Here is a 19,985-nt window from a genome sequence, read left to right on the forward strand (position 1 = left end):
AGTCATTCGTGGCAGTTGGGTTTCTCCTCTGAAGCAAATGGAAAAATGCACGCAGCTGGAGATTACACAATAATTGCAACGGAGGACACCAGGCGAGCACCTGGTAAATGTAGTCTCTTATGGTCAATCTTCCAATGATATGCATACAAATACGTCACAATGCTGCAGACACCTTGGGGAAACGACAAAGTGTAGACTCATTCCTTGCGCATTCACAGACATACAGTGCCTTGCGAAAGTATTCGGCCCCCTTGAACTTTGCGACCTTTTGCCACATTTCAGGCTTCAAACATAAAGATATAAAACTGTATTTTTTTGTGAATAATCAACAACAAGTGGGACACAATCATGAAGTGGAACGACATTTATTGGATATTTCAAACTTTTTTAACAAATCAAAAACTGAAAAATTGGGCGTGCAAAATTATTCAGCCCCTTTACTTTCAGTGCAGCAAACTCTCTCCAGAAGTTCAGTGGGGATCTCTGAATGATCCAATGTTGACCTAAATGACTAATGATGATAAATACAATCCACCTGTGTGTAATCAAGTCTCCGTATAAATGCACCTGCACTGTGATAGTCTCAGAGGTCCGTTAAAAGCGCAGAGAGCATCATGAAGAACAAGGAACACACCAGGCAGGTCCGAGATACTGTTGTGAAGAAGTTTAAAGCCGGATTTGGATACAAAAAGATTTCCCAAGCTTTAAACATCCCAAGGAGCACTGTGCAAGCGATAATATTGAAATAGAAGGAGTATCAGACCACTGCAAATCTACCAAGACCTGGCCGTCCCTCTTTCAGCTCATACAAGGAGAAGACTGATCAGAGATGCAGCCAAGAGGCCCATGATCACTCTGGATGAACTGCAGAGATCTACAGCTGAGGTGGGAGACTCTGTCCATAGGACAACAATCAGTCGTATATTGCACAAATCTGGCCTTTATGGAAGAGTGGCAAGAAGAAAGCCATTTCTTAAAGACATCCATAAAAAGTGTCGTTTAAAGTTTGCCACAAGCCACCTGGGAGACACACCAAACATGTGGAAGAAGGTGCTCTGGTCAGATGAAACCAAAATTGAACTTTTTGGCAACAATGCAAAACGTTATGTTTGGCGTAAAAGCAACACAGCTGAACACACCATCCCCACTGTCAAACATGGTGGTGGCAGCATCATGGTTTGGGCCTGCTTTTCTTCAGCAGGGACAGGGAAGATGGTTAAAATTGATGGGAAGATGGATGGAGCCAAATACAGGACCATTCTGGAAGAAAACCTGATGGAGTCTGCAAAAGACCTGAGACTGGGACGGAGATTTGTCTTCCAACAAGACAATGATCCAAAACATAAAGCAAAATTTACAATGGAATGGTTCAAAAATAAACATATCCAGATGTTAGAATGGCCAAGTCAAAGTCCAGACCTGAATCCAATCGAGAATCTGTGGAAAGAACTGAAAACTGCTGTTCACAAATGCTCTCCATCCAACCTCACTGAGCTCGAGCTGTTTTGCAAGGAGGAATGGGAAAAAATTTCAGTCTCTCGATGTGCAAAACTGATAGAGAAGTACCCCAAGCGACTTACAGCTGTAATCGCAGCAAAAGGTGGCGCTACAAAGTATTAACTTAAGGGGGCTGAATAATTTTGCACATCCAATTTTTCAGTTTTTGATTTGTTAAAAAAGTTTGAAATATCCAATAAATGTCGTTCCACTTCATGATTGTGTCCCACTTGTTGTTGATTCTTCACAAAAAAATACAGTTTTATATCTTTATGTTTGGAGCCTGAAATGTGGCAAAAGGTCGCAAAGTTCAAGGGGGCCGAATACTTTCGCAAGGCACTGTATAAGGAGACATTGGAACACAGCGCCCAGGCAGTATTTATTATTTTGTTCATCTCTGGTGTGATATTTCTCTGACGTTGTCGAGGTACACTTCATCTTCTCTGCCTCTTTTTTTCTGAGAGCAGTGTTGGAGAGGCAAACTAGTGACACACGTTATTCTTAGCTTTTGCATTGTCGTGAGGAAGTCTGAAATACTTCATGGTCGTCCTCAAGGATAATGCCTTGTACATCGTTTTCTCTTTAATCGGCGCGCACCAACACACACACACACAAATAAAATGTGTCCAACTTTTCACATTGACACACAGAGAGAGCCTCCTTCCCAAGTCTGGTTGCATGACAGGGTCCAGATCAGATTACAGACTGGGGTGTTGTAATGTGTCTGGCTGCAGGCTGGTTCCCTGGGCCAGGGGAATACAGGAAGTGTGGAGTGTGTAATCTCTGGGTTTCTCTGCAGGCCCGGCCTCTGATTTACATTGTTATTGGTCCTGTGTTGTATCCTATGAATGCCAATGGGGTTGTCACCCTGCATCAGAGCTTCACCAGGCACTGCGGTTTCCCTCTCACTTTCTTCTCCTCCTATCTCTCCCTCTCTCTGTGTCTTTTCCTTCTCCCACTCTGTCTGAATAATAATGTGCTTCATCAGTGGAAGCCAGTGCCATCCTACTAGTCTGACAATAAACATCAGTGGATGATAACGCAGAAAAGACTGACAAGCTCGCTACGATTTGTGAAACTGTTTTAGTCTCTATCATTCACCTTTTACCTCACTCTCTCTCTCCCTCCCTACCTACCTGTCTCTCTCTTTTTCCTCAATGCTCTGATTAAATGTTTTTACTCCTCCCTCCGTTCTGTCTCTGTTCATTTCAGTTTTTCCCATCATCCTGCTTGTTGTTGCTCCTTGTTTTATTCGTGTCTTTCTCTTTTTTCTTCCAGATGGAGATGGGTTCCAGGACCACCTTCTTCCAGTGTGTCTGGACGATGCATGCCACAGGAGTGCCATCTACCTTTCTAAGCCCGGGGAACCTGAGGTACAGTACTCCTCCATTGAAACCTGACAAGAGACCTCGAATCCTGCTCCATCCTTCAACTGAACTAGCCCTGCCTTTGTCCTTCACAGGCTGCCATTTTGAGTGTCAGGTTGTTGTTTTTTTCTTCTTTCAGACATGAGCATCTTGGTCATGTTGAAAACACCAGGGGTCCTTTAGAAGAGCTGCTGAGTGACACAGCCAATACCTGCATCACCCCATCTCTTAGTTTCAGAACCACTCTCCCCAGTAACCACCCCCCTCATCCAGGAGATCGACAGCACACACTCATAAGTGGCAGGACAACAATAGAGAAAATGGGTTCATAGCCACTCCGAGACTAATGAGAGTCTTGCAGAGAAGATAACAGCCCCCACAAACGTCTGCTTTTGCGTGCCTGTCACAGACAATTATGATTTGAGCAGGGGGAGACTGAGGGAGAAGGAAAGGAGAAAGATGGCAGAACATATGTTGGCTTTTGTTTGGTTGTCATACTGTGCAGTTCTTCGCTGTCAAGAGATGAGGAGAATGGAAAAGTTTTCCATAGTTGATTCCATTAGCGATCCTCTAGCTAGCTACTTCTACCTTTACTCACTCAAAACTGTATCTCTCTCTCTCTTTCCTCTCACCACTGAGTTCCTGCTCGTTTTCTCTCAGCTAGCCTGTGTAGTTCCCTCTGACCTCAGGCTACGAGACATGATTGGATTAGAAGCTTGGTAGGAGGAGATGCTCTGTTCAATCAGTGTCTGGGATCTTTTGTCTGTGTAGGTACGCGTTCCGGTACGTTCCTGCAGGTGTGTATGCTTCTGTAGAGTGGTGTCTGTGTGTGCAGGAACATGGCTCCCCCTGCTTTCCCCTCCCACACTGATCGAGGCCATTTGATCTTGCGGTGTGTTTTTCCTATCACGCTAATCCGCTGCTCATTGACAGCGTAAACATGTAGCTTCACACTCATTAGACTGTTTACAGAGGCTGTCCATTATATTCACTCACACCGCATGTGTACACGCCCTCTGAATATGAGCACAGCACACTGGGTCTCATTGAATTGCTGCATGAGAAGGGATAGGCTATTTTCGCCTATAGGTGGAACTCCATACATCTACCTACCATATCCATCCAGAACCTATACCAATCCACCCCATATACATGAGGTATTAGTTTCTCTCTTTTGAGTGTACAGTGCCTTTCAAAAGTATTCATCCCCCTTGGTGTTTTTTCCTATTTTGTTGCATTACAACCTGTCATTTAAATTGATTTTTATTTGGACTTCATGTAATGGACATACACAAAATAGCCCAAATTGGTGAAGTGAAAAAAATTACTTGTTTCAAAAAAATTCTACAAATTAAAATCTAAAAAGTACAAGTGGTGCGTGCATATGTATTCACCTCCTTTGCTATGAAGCCCCTAAGTAAGATCCGGTGGAACCAATTACCTTCAGAAGTCATAGTTAAATAAATCCCACCTGTGTCACATGATCTGTCACATGATCTCAGTGTATATATACACACCTGTTCTGAAAGGCCCCAACACCACTAAGCAAGGGGCACCACCAAGCAAGCGGCACCATGAAGACCAAGGAACTCTCCAAACAGGTCAGGGACAAAGTTGTGGAGAAGTACAGATCGGGGTTGGGTTATAAAATAATTAAACACTTTGAACAGCCCACGGAGCACCATAAAATTCATAAAAAAATTGAAAGAATATGGCAACACAACAAACCTGCCAAGAGAGGGTCACCCACCAAAACTCACAGACCAGGCAAGGAGGGCATTAACCAGAGAGGCAACAAAGAGACCAAAGATAACCCAGAAGGAGCTGCAAAGCTCCACAGCGGAGATTGGAGTGTGTCCATAGGACCAATTTAAGCCATACACTCCACAGAGCTGGGCTTTACGGAAGAGTGGCCAGAAAAAAGCCATTGCTTAAAGGAAAAAAATAAGCAAACATGTTTGGTGTTTGCAAAAAGGCATTTGGGAGACTCCCCAAACATATGGAAGAAGGTACTCTGATCAGATGAGACTAAAATTTAGCTTTTTGGCCATGTCTGGCGCAAACCCAACACATCATTACCCCGAGGATCCACATCCCCACAGTGAAGCATGGTGGTAGCAGCATCATGCTGTGGGGATGTTTTTCCATCGGCAGGGACTAGGAAACTGGTCAGAATTGAAGGAATGATGGATGGCACTAAATATAGGGAAATTCTTGAGGGAAACCTGTTTCAGTCTTCCAGAGATTTGAGACTGGGTCGGAGGTTAAAGCAACACTCAAGTGGTTTAAGGGGAAATATTTAAATGTCTTGGAATGGCCTAGTGAAAGCCTAGACCTCAATCCAGTTGAGAATCTGTGGTATGACTTAAAGATTGCTGTACACCAGAGGAACCCATCCAACTTGAAGGAGCTGGAGCAGTTTTGCCTTGAAGAATCGGCAGAAATCCCAGTGGCTATATGTGCCAAGCTTATAGAGACATACCCCAAGAGACTTGCAGCTGTAATTGCTGCAAACGGTGGCTCTACAAAGTAATGACTTTAGGGGGGTGAATAGTTATGCACGCTCAAGTAAAGTTTTGTTATTTCTTGTTTTTTTCACTATAAAAAAATATTTTGCATATTCAAAGTGGTAGGCATGTTGTGTAAATTAAATGATATACAAACCCTACAAAAATTTTTAATTCCAGGTTGTAAGGCAACAAAATAGGGAAAATGCAAACAAGGGTGAATACTTTCGCAAGCCACTGGGCTTAATTTCACCCAGCCCTCTGTGTCCGTGGTCGGGGGAGGAGTCACGTGTCCCAGCTCCGACAGGATCCAGACATGTTAATGGAACCTATAGCCGGCCCTTCCTCCAGACACTGGGATCCGTGGGCCGGGAGGTGGCCTAGAATTTGATTGTCCCTTAATCGGCGTGCCGGGAGGAAAGCCCATCCATAAAACATGATTGTCTGAGGAGGCATGAGTAAGCGCCTAGGGATGTGCAAGGAATTCCAATGTGCAGGGGAGGGAGAGTGGGGTACATGGGTTGGCCCGTACAGCTCCACCTCCCCTCCCCAGCCCAGAGCACCACACTGTTATTCATTTCATTTTCATGTACTGCATATCCAAACCTTTGTCCCTAGGTTTGACAGTATCTGGAGCTGGTTGGATTTTCTTTTGTATTTCTTTTTGGGAGGAAGATAAATCATATATGTTCCTGAGCCGAGTGTGTGTGTGTACAGTATGTACAATGTTAGGTAGCCTACGTCTTCTTGATCCATTTGGATGGCCAGTCAATCATCTGAAGATTCACGACATGAGTGGGAACAGACAGTTGAGTTGAATCCCAGCCAAAGCCCACATCACTTGATGCATATGAGAGTGGGAACAGGACATGGCCATTTTCTCCACCCCACCGCTTTAATATACAGTGGCAAATTTCCAATGTGAAAGAGTCAGGCCATCAGTCTGAGACAGCCAGACACAGGGCACGGTAGCACCAGGTGACATCCACAGATAACCTCTGTCTTTGTGACATGCTGACATGTGGGTGTAGTCTGTCACCAGCTTTGTCATCATCTCTGCCTCCCCGAACTCTCTCTCTCATGGACACCTGTCCAATGTTTCGTTATTCATCACAGGGCAATGAAATACACACTTTTTCTCTTGCTCTTCCTCACTCATTAGCACCTCTTGCATTGCTCGTCCGTTGCCAAAGACGTAATCCAGTCGTTCGTTCTTTTTATTCGGTTGCCATGATGGCCGGCAACGTTCTTATCCCTTGCTTGCTAGCTAGCCAACTATAGCTAGCACAGTCACGTCAAACAGTGCAGCCAGAATAACAGCAGAGTAGCTGCATTTGCATAATATGTTTTCTAGTGGCATTTATTTGGATACATCCATAACAATGAGCTGATGATTCACCATTTCACCTGGCAAAGAAGTTACTCACTCTTCACTGTTCATTACAGTACAGGAGATCACATTGCAAATGAAACACTAGGCGAAAAGCCAACTAAATCGTTTGGTACTAGCAAATCTGCCAATATAACAACTGAATTCAACAATACCAGTTGCTGAAAACAGCTCGTGAAACTATACTGAACAAAAATATAAACGCAACAATTTCAAAGTTTTTACTGCGTTAGTTTGTATGAGGAAATCAGTCATTTGAAATAAATTCATCAGGCACACCCACTGGGAGCCAGGCCCAGCCAATCAGAATGAGTTTTCCCCACAAAATGGCTTTATTACAGACAGAAATACTGTTAAACATGGATTATTGTGGCAAAGGAGAAATGCTTACTAACAGGGATGTAAGAAATGTATTCACAAAATCTGAGAGAAATTAGCTTTTTGTGCGTATGGAAATGTCTGGGATCTTTTATTTCAGCTCATTTAACATGGGACCAACACTTTACATGTTGCGTTTATAATTTTGTTCAGTGTAGAAACATGTGGGAGGATTTGACAGCAGTGACATTTTACATGATGACTGCAGCATTGAGGACATTTACATGCACAGTAATAATTTGATATTAAACTGATTGACAGTTGGCAGATCATGCAATAGTCATGTAAACACCTTACTCTGTTTATCTTAAATCTGTTTAAGATCAAACTCGAAGTCGGCATAAGCCGATTAAAACGCCTAGTTTTCTGAGCAGTCATTATTAGGACATGTAACCTTAATTGGCGTTCCAGTAGTGTATTTGATCTGCACATGTGCTATCACCAGCCGAGCGAACCTCTTTAGCGCGAGTGAAGTGAGTTCGGAACAACTGAATGGCTGCGTTTCAAACTCATTGAAAAAAACACCCTCGTCCACTTACCCTTATGCATTTTGGGGAATCCAGGTCATCTTGAACGTCGGTCCAAACAAGGGAATTTCGCAACATAAGCCCCTCGGCCCTCGTTTTTGATGAAGTTTGAAACGCCCCCCAGAATTCAATTCGCGATTATTGTACATCCGATGAGAAAAGTCAACCGAAACTTAAAACCTCAACGTCAGTATGGATAAGTCAACATACGTGTAAGTAAAAAGGTTCGAAATTGTGCTACTAATGCACATGGTGGCACAAACACCTCTCATAAAAGCAATTATGTTTTTGTTTGGTTAGCTTTTGGAAATGGTGTAAATAAAAAAAAATCCTTCATAAATTCCAGGCTAACGTTAGTTAGCTAATTAATTTGCTAGCTATCATATAGTAGGTGTATATTAATAATTATATAGTTATTATAGGTAGACATGCAATCATAATTGACTGAAGCACATATTAAGTGCACAGAAGCTACATGTGGCAGAAAACACAATCGTCGCGGGATGAAGGAGTGACGAATTTCCGGGCAATGGCGTTCCATTTAAAAATCATTCCTTCCCCCTTCATCGCTTGACCTGCAAATGAATACTCGTGAGACGTCATTGGAAGTGTCCACTTAATTTGAGGGCTGAGGGGATAGGGTGTCTTTTTTTGGAATGTGACCAATGTATGCGTCATAGAAGTACTTACCACATTCAAACTCAGGAACAGATTTGCTTACAAAAAATAACATGGTCACTATGGTAGAGCATTTATTTTCATTGACGTTTATCGGAGTGCCATCGGGTAGCCTGATTTCAGATGTAAACAGGATTATTAGGGAAATTGTTATTTTGGCAAAGCATGTAAACGTTTTAATCGAACTATTGCATTATTGTGCGCACCGTACTCATTGACGGATCACTCACCACGTTAGGTCATCAGATGCTGCAAAAACAAATTGACCCCAGTTAGCTACGTTTTTCCAACTGTCCCATATCTGGTTTTAATGCCAACTATAACATTCCCCTTTAGCAAATCAGAAATGACTATTCAACAATAATGTGGTATAAATTATAATAATAGTTTGCTTTCCATGGGAATTGAAAGAACAAAACAGCTGCGCGCTATATGCAGTCTTGTGAATGAACTGGAATGGGCTTTGCAGTGATAATGTGATGAGCGTTATAGTTTTCCACTGCGGATCATAAAGCAGGGAGTTCATTAGAAGTATGTTTTTACCATGTTGTCCGCGGCGACCCCTGTGTTCTCTATGGATATAATGGCACCTCGTCTGCCGTTCCCCGTGGCTTCTAAAATTTTATTTTCTTGGCCTAATGAGCCGTTGTTCCCGCAGTGGTGAATCGATAGGAGTTCGAAACTGCTAACACTGTAGCCTTTTTTCGCTTTAGTAAATAATGTGACGACGAGAAGTGTGTGTGTGTGCTGCGTTGTGTGCAGAGATTTCTCTGGGATTGATAAAATGACATTTGTTATGCCTGTCGCTTCCCTCTCACCATCAAACATTTTGAATTACATTGGAGGAGAAAACACCATATTTTTCCTATTTAATAAGATTGTGTATTTATGTCCCTGCACCTTCACCTCTTCCAGTGATATATGTATAATCCATTGACCTTTTGATCCAATGAATTTCAGAATGTAAGTGAGTTGTTTAAGGGCACTCCTATAAAAATCGAAAAAATTGGCCACCTCTGAATGATTACACACACATAAGTAGTGTTTAACAACTAAATTTAAATAACATACTGTTGTATGTTAGGCTTCATGCTCACCTCATTATTAAAATGTGCTTCGCTTCTCTGCCTGCCCTTCAAATTATCTCAAGGTTTTGTGACCTTATGAGTCTATTAATGCAGGCCTCGCTGACTGTACCACTCATATTACCTGGGTAATCATGCATGATCTCCTCTTCCACACACTGCACCTGCTGTATAATAATAATGCTGATGCCATCAACATGCACTCGATGTGTTGCGGGTCCTATTTTACTTTGGAATGTTTACTTTACCCACACCTCTTACAAAGTGGTGTCTGTCTCTTGCTCCTCTTTGCGTGTTGGCCTTGATTGAGGATGTCTAGTCGGCCTGACTTTCAGAAGAACACACCCTTTTGAGTCGTTGTGATGTTTCTGGCAGTGACTCATTGCCTGATATAAACAATATTTTCAGATTTTAGTCAGTAAATGAGTTCGAAGCATCCCAAACTGCTGTTAATGCTGTGTATGGGAAAAGTTTCTGTTTGTGGGGACATTACTATGTTTTTGCTTGAGTGGCACAACAAAGGCAAATACATGGTTAGTGTGTTTCCCCTAATGACCAAGAAGAAATAATAATAATAATAATAATAATAGCAACAAAAATGTTTAAATAAATGGAAATTCCCTAACGGAGTCAGTTAATTACTGAGTGGCTGGTTGTCTAGGATGACACTGATGGCCTCTCCTTTTCTGGTTCCTGCTTGATTAAGCTATGGGTTGATCCTCTGCGTTCTGCTCAGGCTGATCAACCCAATCAGGAGCGGAGAGGATCGGGAGACGCAAGGAGAATACCTTATGTGTGTTTTTAGAACATCCCGTCGGATCAAACCGGACCTAGATCTCTCCCCTCCAAACACCTGCAGCAAAAATGTACAATTCCTCTCATCTCCACCGTCACATCTCCACTCCTCTCCTTTGCTCCTCTGTCAGTCAATGGTACAGACGAGAGCATGTGATGTGCCTTTTTAAATGGGCCCAATGCAAAGAAGTGGTCTTTACCTTGAAGACCAGAACATGTCCTTTTTTTTGTTGCCATGTTAGCTTGTGGGTACCTGAAAGATGGACACACACCATGTGTAACTTGGCACTGGCTCCTCTGTGTGTCTATGCACAAACCTGAGACACTGAAGTGGAGGCCTAGAGACTGACTCATGTGAATGGAGATGGAGCCATGATCCAGCAGGGTAATGAAGGATGATTGTCTCCATCCATCAGAGGAGCACTGCCCCTCCCTTCCCTCCGACATGCAGCATAAATCTACTTTCTCTTCCAGGAGGGATCAGACCTACGGCAAAGTGGCAGAGAGAGATCTCTGTAAAGACACTGGGACAATGGACGCACTTCTTCTGTCAAATCCAGGACCAGCAATCCGCTACCCCTCCCTGTTTCCCCCCAGTCAGTCACGCCTCTGTAGGCAGCTCTGGAACAGTTACAGCAGGCTTCAGCTCAGCAGACTGCCTTGCCACTGGGAGGCTCAGTCAGTCCTCCTGTTGGTATTCTGAACACATCCTCTCCTTCTCTTCCCCTCCTTCTCCTCTCTTCTCTTCTCTCTCCCTCCTAAAATTGGCATTAGAAAGGAAACAGAAAGCAGGACTCATCAAGCCGCAGGCCTGGAATATGATGTGCTGATGTGTTGTATACGTCTTCGGCAATCTAGTGGGATTGTTGTGCAGGAAAGTATGTTAGTCTGGTAGGGATGGTTTGGGTTTGTTCAACTCCTGGAGTCACCCACTGCCTCACAGTACGACTGACCAGCTGGCACTCAGGCTGCCTGGCAGCTCCTTACGGTTATTTATAAACTTTGTCTGGATGTCTTCCATTGAAAAAGTGTCTGAAATCCCTTTAGTCAACGTACTCTTAGTCTTCGCTCTCTGTCTCTCTCGCTTGTTCTCTCTCTGCATTTCTTTCTCCATCACCCCTCTCATAAGTATGTCTATGAATCAATGGGGAGGATTTGCATGTACAGTGGACAGCGTTGAGGTCTAAGAAGTAAATCTTCAGTCAGCACAATGCTGATGATAGACTTCTGCTCCCCGGTGTAGACCAGCTGTGAGTAGAGCTGACGGTGAAGCAGCACTCCTAGCCAAGATGCAGAGAAGTTCCTCTTTTTATTATCAGACTCAACGGTTGAGGATCCACTCGCCAGTGACCCAGCGTAATCCATTTTGTGGCACAATTCAAGGTTCAATTCAAGGTGATCAAGGTTATCTGTGCACTGCTGTGTCCAAGGTGAGCTTCATCCCAAGTTGCCAATAGCATAGTTTCTGTTTGTTTGTTGCTAAGTGGCAGTTAAGCTCTAAAAATGTGTCGTGCTTTCAGAGTGCTTTTGGGAGCACTTCTAGAAGTGAGACACTGTGGATGTGCGTGCGTGGGCTCTGCAGATCCATTTAACGATGCAACGTTTGTTACCGCGTACTAATTAGCTCAAATACACCATTTTAGGTTTCATACCCCCATTTCTACGTAACCTGGCCAAAACGAATCATTAGGACTTATTTACATGGCTGTTTCAGTCATAACTTCTACTGTATTTAGATCATCATAGCCAATCATGAAACCCTCATTAAAACCAGTCAGTATTCATCACACGCAAGCTGAATGATCATTCAACTTCGTCATGACCCGTCATGTTAATATCACTTGAAGGAAGTTGTCATTTGTCATCATTGAAGTTGTCATTTGTCGGCATGTTAATATCACTTGAAGGAAGTTGTCAAGTTGTCATAACCTTTCACATTTATTTAAAGTTATCGTTGTCGGCAGTCCCTGTGACAGGGAAGCGGCCAATCAACCTCTGCAGCCAATGACGCATCACTCGATTTTTTTTTTTAAAACTCCCCGCCCAGGCCTGCTAAAGACATGGGTCTGAGCTCGTCTCACTGGGACTTTAACCACCTGGGTGGGATTGTATGACAGGCTTTCCGGCCAAGAGCCCTAAGATGGAGATGCCATTTCACACTGCACAAATTGTACATAGCTCATACAACATACACATACTCACAATTGTTTCACCCACACTGTCCAGACAAAAACACTTGCCTCTCCCACGCGTCCCTCATCCCTAACGCATTCCCTCCTGGTGCAGCCGTACGTATCACACCGTCTTCCCTTGCCCTATCTTGTAGCGGCACCAAATCAACAGGGTTATACATCAGAGCCTATGTGGTACTGATACAGCGCAGAGGTCAATCCCCTATAAATACTCACATAGGACTATACACTTTCCTCCGAGACACTTTCTTATGACCTCGACTCTCTCTTCCTGCTGCTCTTTTCTCCATCTGTCAATATGTTGACTGTGTTTATGTATTCAGAGAGGGAGAACAGCCATATTAGCAGCCATTACCGCTACCCTCGTGGCGCTTCCTCTGGCGGATATAATGTGCAGAGATGCACCTGGCTTTTCCTGTTTAACATTCATGAATATTTAAACCCATGGCATCTGCATTCCCGCCTCCCCAGCGCTTTCCAATAATAGGTGGGCCTTGTGGAGACGAGGGGAAAACAGAGAGGCGTTCAGCTGCATAAAGAATAGCTCCTATCTCCGCTGCCCTCTCTTTTTAAAGCTCTTTATGTAGTTCTCGTATTCACATCCGTCCATTCAGAAAACGGTTACTAATGATGGTATCTGAGGATGTTGCTCTGTGAGACTTGCCATTTTTAGCAGTGGATGCAACACTCTATTACGGAATCTTACTTGGATTTGATTCACTATTCGTTACGTGTTCAGGGACTAATTCAATATTTACATTTTAGTCATTTAGCAGGCGCTCTTATCCTTAGCGACTTACAGTCGTGAGTGCGTATGTTTTTGTAAATATAATTTAATGTGAATTTACCCACAGTAGTTAGTATGATTTTTGTACATTCACATTCTATTATGATGAACATCAGTCACTGTCAGAGAGAAATAGGCTCCCAGGGTTTATTGACTACTCAGTTGAGCTGTCAAGGGTGGAATATGTGTTGATAGAGCTATGCGGGGGTGAGTGTATATGTGTGTGTGTGTGTGTGTGTGTGTGTGTGTGTGTGTGTGTGTGTGTGTGTGTGTGTGTGTATATATATATATATATATATATATATATATATATATATATATATATATATATATATATATCTCTCTTTCACTGCAATATTTATCATGGTACTGTATAATCAAGGGAGGTCAAGGATGGGCCACACAGTCACAGTAGGTTTCACAGTGATATATCTCATTTCTGCAGCTCTTTTCAAATCCAAAATATGTTCTGATGGAAAATGACGGTTTTATTGCTGGGAACAGGAAGGAAGAAATTCACTCTGCCCTAAGCACTTATTTCTATCTTTTGACTTGTGGCATTAATGACGATGATTCAGCAACCCTACTGAGCCCCGCTCTCACCGCAATGTCATTTCTGCTAAATACACCAGCAGTTAATAATAGTCCATGTTGTTTCATTTTCTTTTCACTCCGAGTCTCATTCCGGTGTATATCATCAATGAGCTGAACCAGCGTCGTTGTTTTCTCTCCGGTTGCAGTGGGTGCCAGTCCTGACCGATTTCCAGAGGAGGGAGACTCTCTGGGGCTTCGTGCCCCCCCAGACTACCCCTCCTGCTGGGGAGCTCCACAACCCCATCACTCTGCACCTGGGAGACTACAACATGGACGGCTTCCCTGACGCCCTGGTCATCCTGCGCAATACTAGCGGGAGGTGAGTGGCACACTGACCCATAGGAAAAATGTATTAGGGGAGAGGTCTCATGCCAGGTCAAATTAGGCTCTGTTAGATAAGGATACATTGGTAATCTCCACGACTTTCAATGATCTATTTTATGTTCACTGACCCAAAATGCTTTTTACAGACAGTATGATTATACGTTGAAGGCCAATATTATGTGTCAATATCCATATAAAACATGTAATTCTAACCTTGAATGGCTTTAGATTTAAATAGATTAGAGGAATGAATGTTCAGTGATGAAGTGAAAATCCCAGGTCACACTTCAGCATGGGGACATGACCGATAAGAGCCAAAGTTAGCAGCAGTCTTTAAAACGCTCCTGACCCTGGGATGAGGTGGCACGGTCCGAGAGGACAGACAGCAGGAAGAGGATGTGTGGATTATCAGCAGCCCATAGATTGAGATAAGATATCAGTCAGGACAGGGCCCAAGCTAGGCCTTTTTATGCCGATTGTTCTCTTCCTTCTGTATGACTTCATAATAGACAAAGTCAAAGTAAAGAAGCTGTGGAACATTTTTTGGGACATTGATGAAAGACACACACACACACACACACACACACACACATACTTTAATTTCCGGGGGAGGGTCAGTCGAATCTCTCTGGCAGCTTAATTCCTTCTTCTTTGGGTCACCTTCATCCTGGGAGGTCTATTCTAATCCCACCAAGACCATGTCTCTAAGCCATGGAATTGAATCACATATTGAGCCCTGTACCAACCATCATACATGACCAATCCAGGGTGATAGTTTAAAACCAGATGAGGAACATGGACAGAAGATTGCTGTGATGATTGACGATGTTGACGATTATTAAGGATTCTCTTGTCAGTAACTACAAACCATGTTAATGGTATGTAGTACTGTAAAAAAAATACCATCAAAACAGATGTTCCGGTTTCATCCCAAGACCCCGTCATGGCCTGTGTTTGCGACATTGTGTAGATCGAGCCTACATTTTCATACATCTTGACGTTAGTTTGTAATTGTCTGCAGTTTCGTGCCGCATTTGGTGTTCATTGGTTGAGTGTACTCTGTGCTCGAACTGACTCTGCTTACCAAATGTTTGGCCAGTTTAATGTGCCTCCCACTCTCTCTCTCTCGTTCTCACACTCTCTTTTTCTTCTCTTCTATTCTTTCGCTCCCAATCGCTTGTTATTTCTAGCTGGGTTATGGATGAAAGTCCTGCCTGCCCACACACTTCCTATCGTTACAGAATAAATGTATATTTGAATTTTAAGATGAGCCCAAAAAGCCATTTTGTTTCTGGGAACCAATCAATGTGTCGTGTTGGGAACTGGAAGTCAAAACAAACAAGTTCCTATGTAACGAGGAATAGGGGAAAACGTTGCGCCGGTCTCGTCCCTGCAGAGTGGCTGTGATGAATGGTAATAGCTGCTCTGGGGCTCGTTTGAGGCGCCATGGCACGCAGTGTTTAAGCACGGCAGTCTCCAACCTATTTCCTGCCAAAAAGATTGACATTTGACCTTTTCAAATAGTATGATCATGTTTTAATTTAATGAGCAACACTCTATGCCAGAGCCATCAGCCTCAGGCTTTTATTGACTCGTCTGAGGAGGTGTCAATCAAAAAATATGAATTTCAGGCCCTTAGCAGTTGAAGATTCATTGTTGCTTCATTAGTTTAGAGGTCAAATATAAACGCAACATGCAACACTTTTGAGGATTTTACCAAGTTACAGTTCATAGAAGGAAATCAGCAAATTTAAATAAATTCATGATGCCCTAATCTATGGATTTCACATGACTGGGAATACAGATCTATTGCTCACAGATACCTTTTAAAAAAGGTAGGGGCATGGATCAGAAAACCAGTCAGTATCTGGTGTGACAGCCATTTGCCTCATGCAGCGCAACACATCTCCTTTGCATAGAGTTGATCCGGCTGTTGATTGTGGCCTGTGGAATGTTGTCCCACTCCTCTTCAACGGCTGTGCAAAGTTGCTGAATATTGGCGGGAACTGGAACGCACTGTCGTGCACGTCGATCCAGTGCATCCCAAACATGTTCATGTAGTGACATATCTGGTAAGTATGCAGGTCATGGAAGAACTGGGAAATTTTCAGCGTGTACATATCCTTGCGACATGGGGCCGTGCATTATCATGCTGAAACATGAGGAGATGGCGGCGGAAGAATGGCACAACAATGGGCCTTAGGCTCTCATCACGGTATCTCTGTGCATTCAAATTGCCATCCATAAAATGAAATTGTTCTTTGTCCGTAGCTTATGCCTGCCCATACCATAACCCCACCGCCACCATGGGGCACTCAGCAAACCGCTCGCCCACACGATGCCATACATGTGGTGTGTGGTTGTGAGGCCGGTTGGACATATTCTCTAAAACTACGTTGGAGGCGGCTTTTGGTAGAGAAATTAACATTACATTCTCTGGCAACAGCTCTGGTGGACCTTCTTGCAGTCAGCATACCAATTGCACGCTCCCTCAACTTGAGACATCTGTGCCATTGTGTTGTCACAAAACTGCACATTTTAGAGTGGCCTTTTATTGTCCCCAGCACAAGATGATCATGCTGCTTTTAGGGACAGACATCCCGCTAGCGGGACACCTGTCGACAACATCTGGTGAAATTGGAGGGCGCGCAATTCAAATAAATAATCGTAATATTAAACATTCATGAACATACAAGTATCTGACATCATTTAAAAGCTTAAATTCTTGTTCATCTAACTGCGTTGTCCGGTTTACAATGGGCTTTACAGCGAAAGCATACCATGCGATTGTCTGAGGACGGCGCCCCACATCAACATATTTTTCAACCAGCACAGGCTTTACAATATCACAAATAGCGATTCAATAAATCATTTACTTTTGAAAATCTTCCTCTGTTTGCAATCCCAAGAGTCCCAGCTACAACATGAATGGTTGTTTTGTTAGATAAAATTCTTCTTTATATCCCAGAAAGTCAGTTTAGTTGGCGCCATTGATTTCAGTAATCCACTTGTTCAACATGCAGACAAAGGAGTCCAAAAAGCTACCGCTAAACTTCGTCCAAACAAGTCAAACAACTTTTCTACATAATCCTCAGGTACCTTAAAATGTTAATAAACTATAATATTTCATACGGAAAGTAGTATGTGAATAGGAAAGTAAATTAGTAAGCGCATGTCCTCTTCACCGCATGTCGAAAGACTAATATTGTTCCGGTGCTCTCTTCACTGAAACTCAAAATTCTTGCTCGTTTTTCAAGAAACAAGCCTGAAACCTTGAATTAAGACTGTTGACATGTAGTGGAAGCCATAGGAGTTGCAATCTGGGAGGCGGAATTACATAAGAACTATAGGTTCTATTATATTTTTAGATGATATGCCACACCTGTCAGGTGGATGGATTATCTTGGCAAAGGAGAAATGCTCACTAACAGAGTTTTAAACAAATGTGTGCACAACATTTTAGCGAAATAAGCTTTTTGTGCGTATGGGGATCTTTTATTTCAGCTCATGAAACATGAGACCAACACATTACATTTATTTATATTACTCGGCAAGTCAGTTAAGAACAAATTCTTATTTACAATGACGGCCTACCAAATGGCAAAAGATATCCTGCGGGGACGGGGGCTGGGATTAAAACATTTTTACATTTATTTTAATTACATATAAATATAGGACAAAACACACATCATGACAAGAGAGACAACACTACATAAAGAGAGACCTAAGACCACAACAAAGCAAGGCAGCAACACATGACAAAACAGCATGGTAGCAACACAACATGACAACAACATGGTAGCAACACAACATAGTAGCAGCACAAAACATGGTACAAACATTGTTGGGCACAGACAACAGCACAAAGGACGAGACAACAATACATCACAAACAGCAGCCACAACTGTCAGTAAGAGTGTCCATGATTGATTCTTTGAATGAAGAGATTGAGATAAAACTGTCCAGTTTGAGTGTTTGTTGCAGCTCGTTCCAGTCGCTAGCTGCAGCGAACTGAAAAGACGAGCGACCCAGGGATGTGTGTGTTTTGGGGACCTTTAACAGAATATGACTGGCAGAAAGGGTGTTGTATGTGGAGGATGAGGGCTGCAGTAGATATCTCAAATAGGGCGGAGTGAGGCCTAAGCGGGTTTTATAAATAAGCATCAACCAGTGGGTCCAGCGATGGGTACACAGAGATGACCAGTTTATAGAGGAGTATGGAGTGCAGTGATGTGTCCTATAAGGAGCATTGATGGTAAATTGGATGGCTGAATGGTAAATAACATCTAGCCGCTCAAAAGCACCCTTACCTTCTGATCTATAAATTATGTCTCCGTAATCTAGCATGGGTAGGATGGTCATCTGAATCAGGGTTAGTTTGGCAGCTGGGGTGAAAGAGGAGTGATTACGATAGAGGAGACCAAGTCTAGATTTAACTTTAGCCTGCAGCTTTGATATGTGCTGAGAGAAGGACAGTCATTCTTCTTACCAAACCATATGACCTCTGTTTTGGAGGAGTTCAAAACAAGGTTAAGGGTAGAGAAAGCTTGTTGAACAATAAGAAAGCTTTGTTGTAGAGCATTTAACACAAAATCAGGGGAGGGGCCAGCTGAGTATGACTATCATCTGCATATAAATGGATGAGAGAGCTTCCTACTGCCTGAGCTATGTTGTTACTGTAAATTGAGAAGAGTGTGGGGCCTAGGATCGAGCCTTGAGGCACTCTCTTGGTGACAGGCAGTGTCTAAGACAGCAGATTTTCTGAATTTCTGACTCTTTGAGAGAGGTAGTTAGCAAACCAGGCCAAAGACCCCTCAGAGACACCAATACTACTTAGCTGGCCCACAAGAATGGAATGGTCTACCGTATCAAAAGCTTTGGCCAAGTCAATAAAAATAGCAGCACAATATTGCTTAGAATCAAGGTCAACGGTGACATCATTGAGGACGTTTAAGATTGCAGTGACACATCCATAGCCTGAGCGGGAAACAGATTGTATACCTGAGAGAATACTATAGACATCAAGAAAGCCAGTCAGTTGATTATTGACAAGTTTTTTTCAACACTTTTGATAAACAGGGCAAAATAGAAATAGTCCTATAACAGTTAGGATCAGCTTCCACTCCCCCTTTAAATAGTGGACAAACCGTGGCTGGCTTCCAAGCAATGGGAACCTCCCCAGAAAGGAGAGAACGTTTAAAAAGGTTGGAGATCGGCTTGGCGATGATAGGGGCAGCAACCTTAAAGAAGAAAGGGTCTCAACCATCTGACCCAGATGGGGTCAAGGTTCAGGAGCTCCTCTAGCACCTCGGAGTCAGTGACCGCCTGCAGGAAGAAACTTTGTAGCGGGGCAGGGGAAAAGGGGAGACGCAGCGGGGATAGTCACATTTAAAGGTGTGGGAGATGAGGAAATGTTGGACGGGCAAGGAGGCATGGCTGAGTCAAATAGGAATCCTGACTTAATGAAGTGGTGATTGAAGAGCTCAGCCATGTGCTTCTTGTCAGTAACAACCACATCATCAACTTTAAGGGACATGGGCAGCTGTGAGGAGGAGGGTTTATTCTACAGGTCTTTAACCGTTTAACCTTTTTCCAGAGCTTGTTGGGGTTAGACCCACACAGAGAGAAATTCTCCATCAAGTAACTAACTTTGGCTTTCTGGATAGCCTGAGTGCACTTATTTCTCATTATCCTGAACGAGAGCCAGTCAGCCTGAGTGTGCCGAGCCTTTTGCCAAATGCAATTCTTGAGTTGGAGTAACTCTGCAAGATCACAGTCAATCCAGGGGCTGAACCTGTTTTTTATTCTGATTTTCTTTATGGGAGCGTGTTTGTTAACAATACCACTGACTAAATCAAAAAGAA

The 19,985-nt window shown here is 43.1% G+C and overlaps 1 protein-coding gene across 1 annotated transcript in view; it reads left to right on the top strand.

Annotated features, from left to right (window-relative positions):
- The window catches only part of LOC139384439 (T-cell immunomodulatory protein-like), a 125,245-nt gene that overhangs the window by 35,589 nt on the left and 69,671 nt on the right, over positions 1 to 19,985 (top strand). The window contains exons 9-10 of the mRNA XM_071129206.1: positions 2,776 to 2,870; positions 13,944 to 14,116. Of these exons, the coding sequence (XP_070985307.1) occupies positions 2,776 to 2,870; positions 13,944 to 14,116 (268 nt within the window). The remainder of the gene's footprint in view (positions 1 to 2,775; positions 2,871 to 13,943; positions 14,117 to 19,985) is intronic.

The sequence above is a fragment of the Oncorhynchus clarkii genome, chromosome 26, assembly GCF_045791955.1.
Source record: "Oncorhynchus clarkii lewisi isolate Uvic-CL-2024 chromosome 26, UVic_Ocla_1.0, whole genome shotgun sequence".
Classification (NCBI taxonomy): domain Eukaryota; kingdom Metazoa; phylum Chordata; class Actinopteri; order Salmoniformes; family Salmonidae; genus Oncorhynchus; species Oncorhynchus clarkii.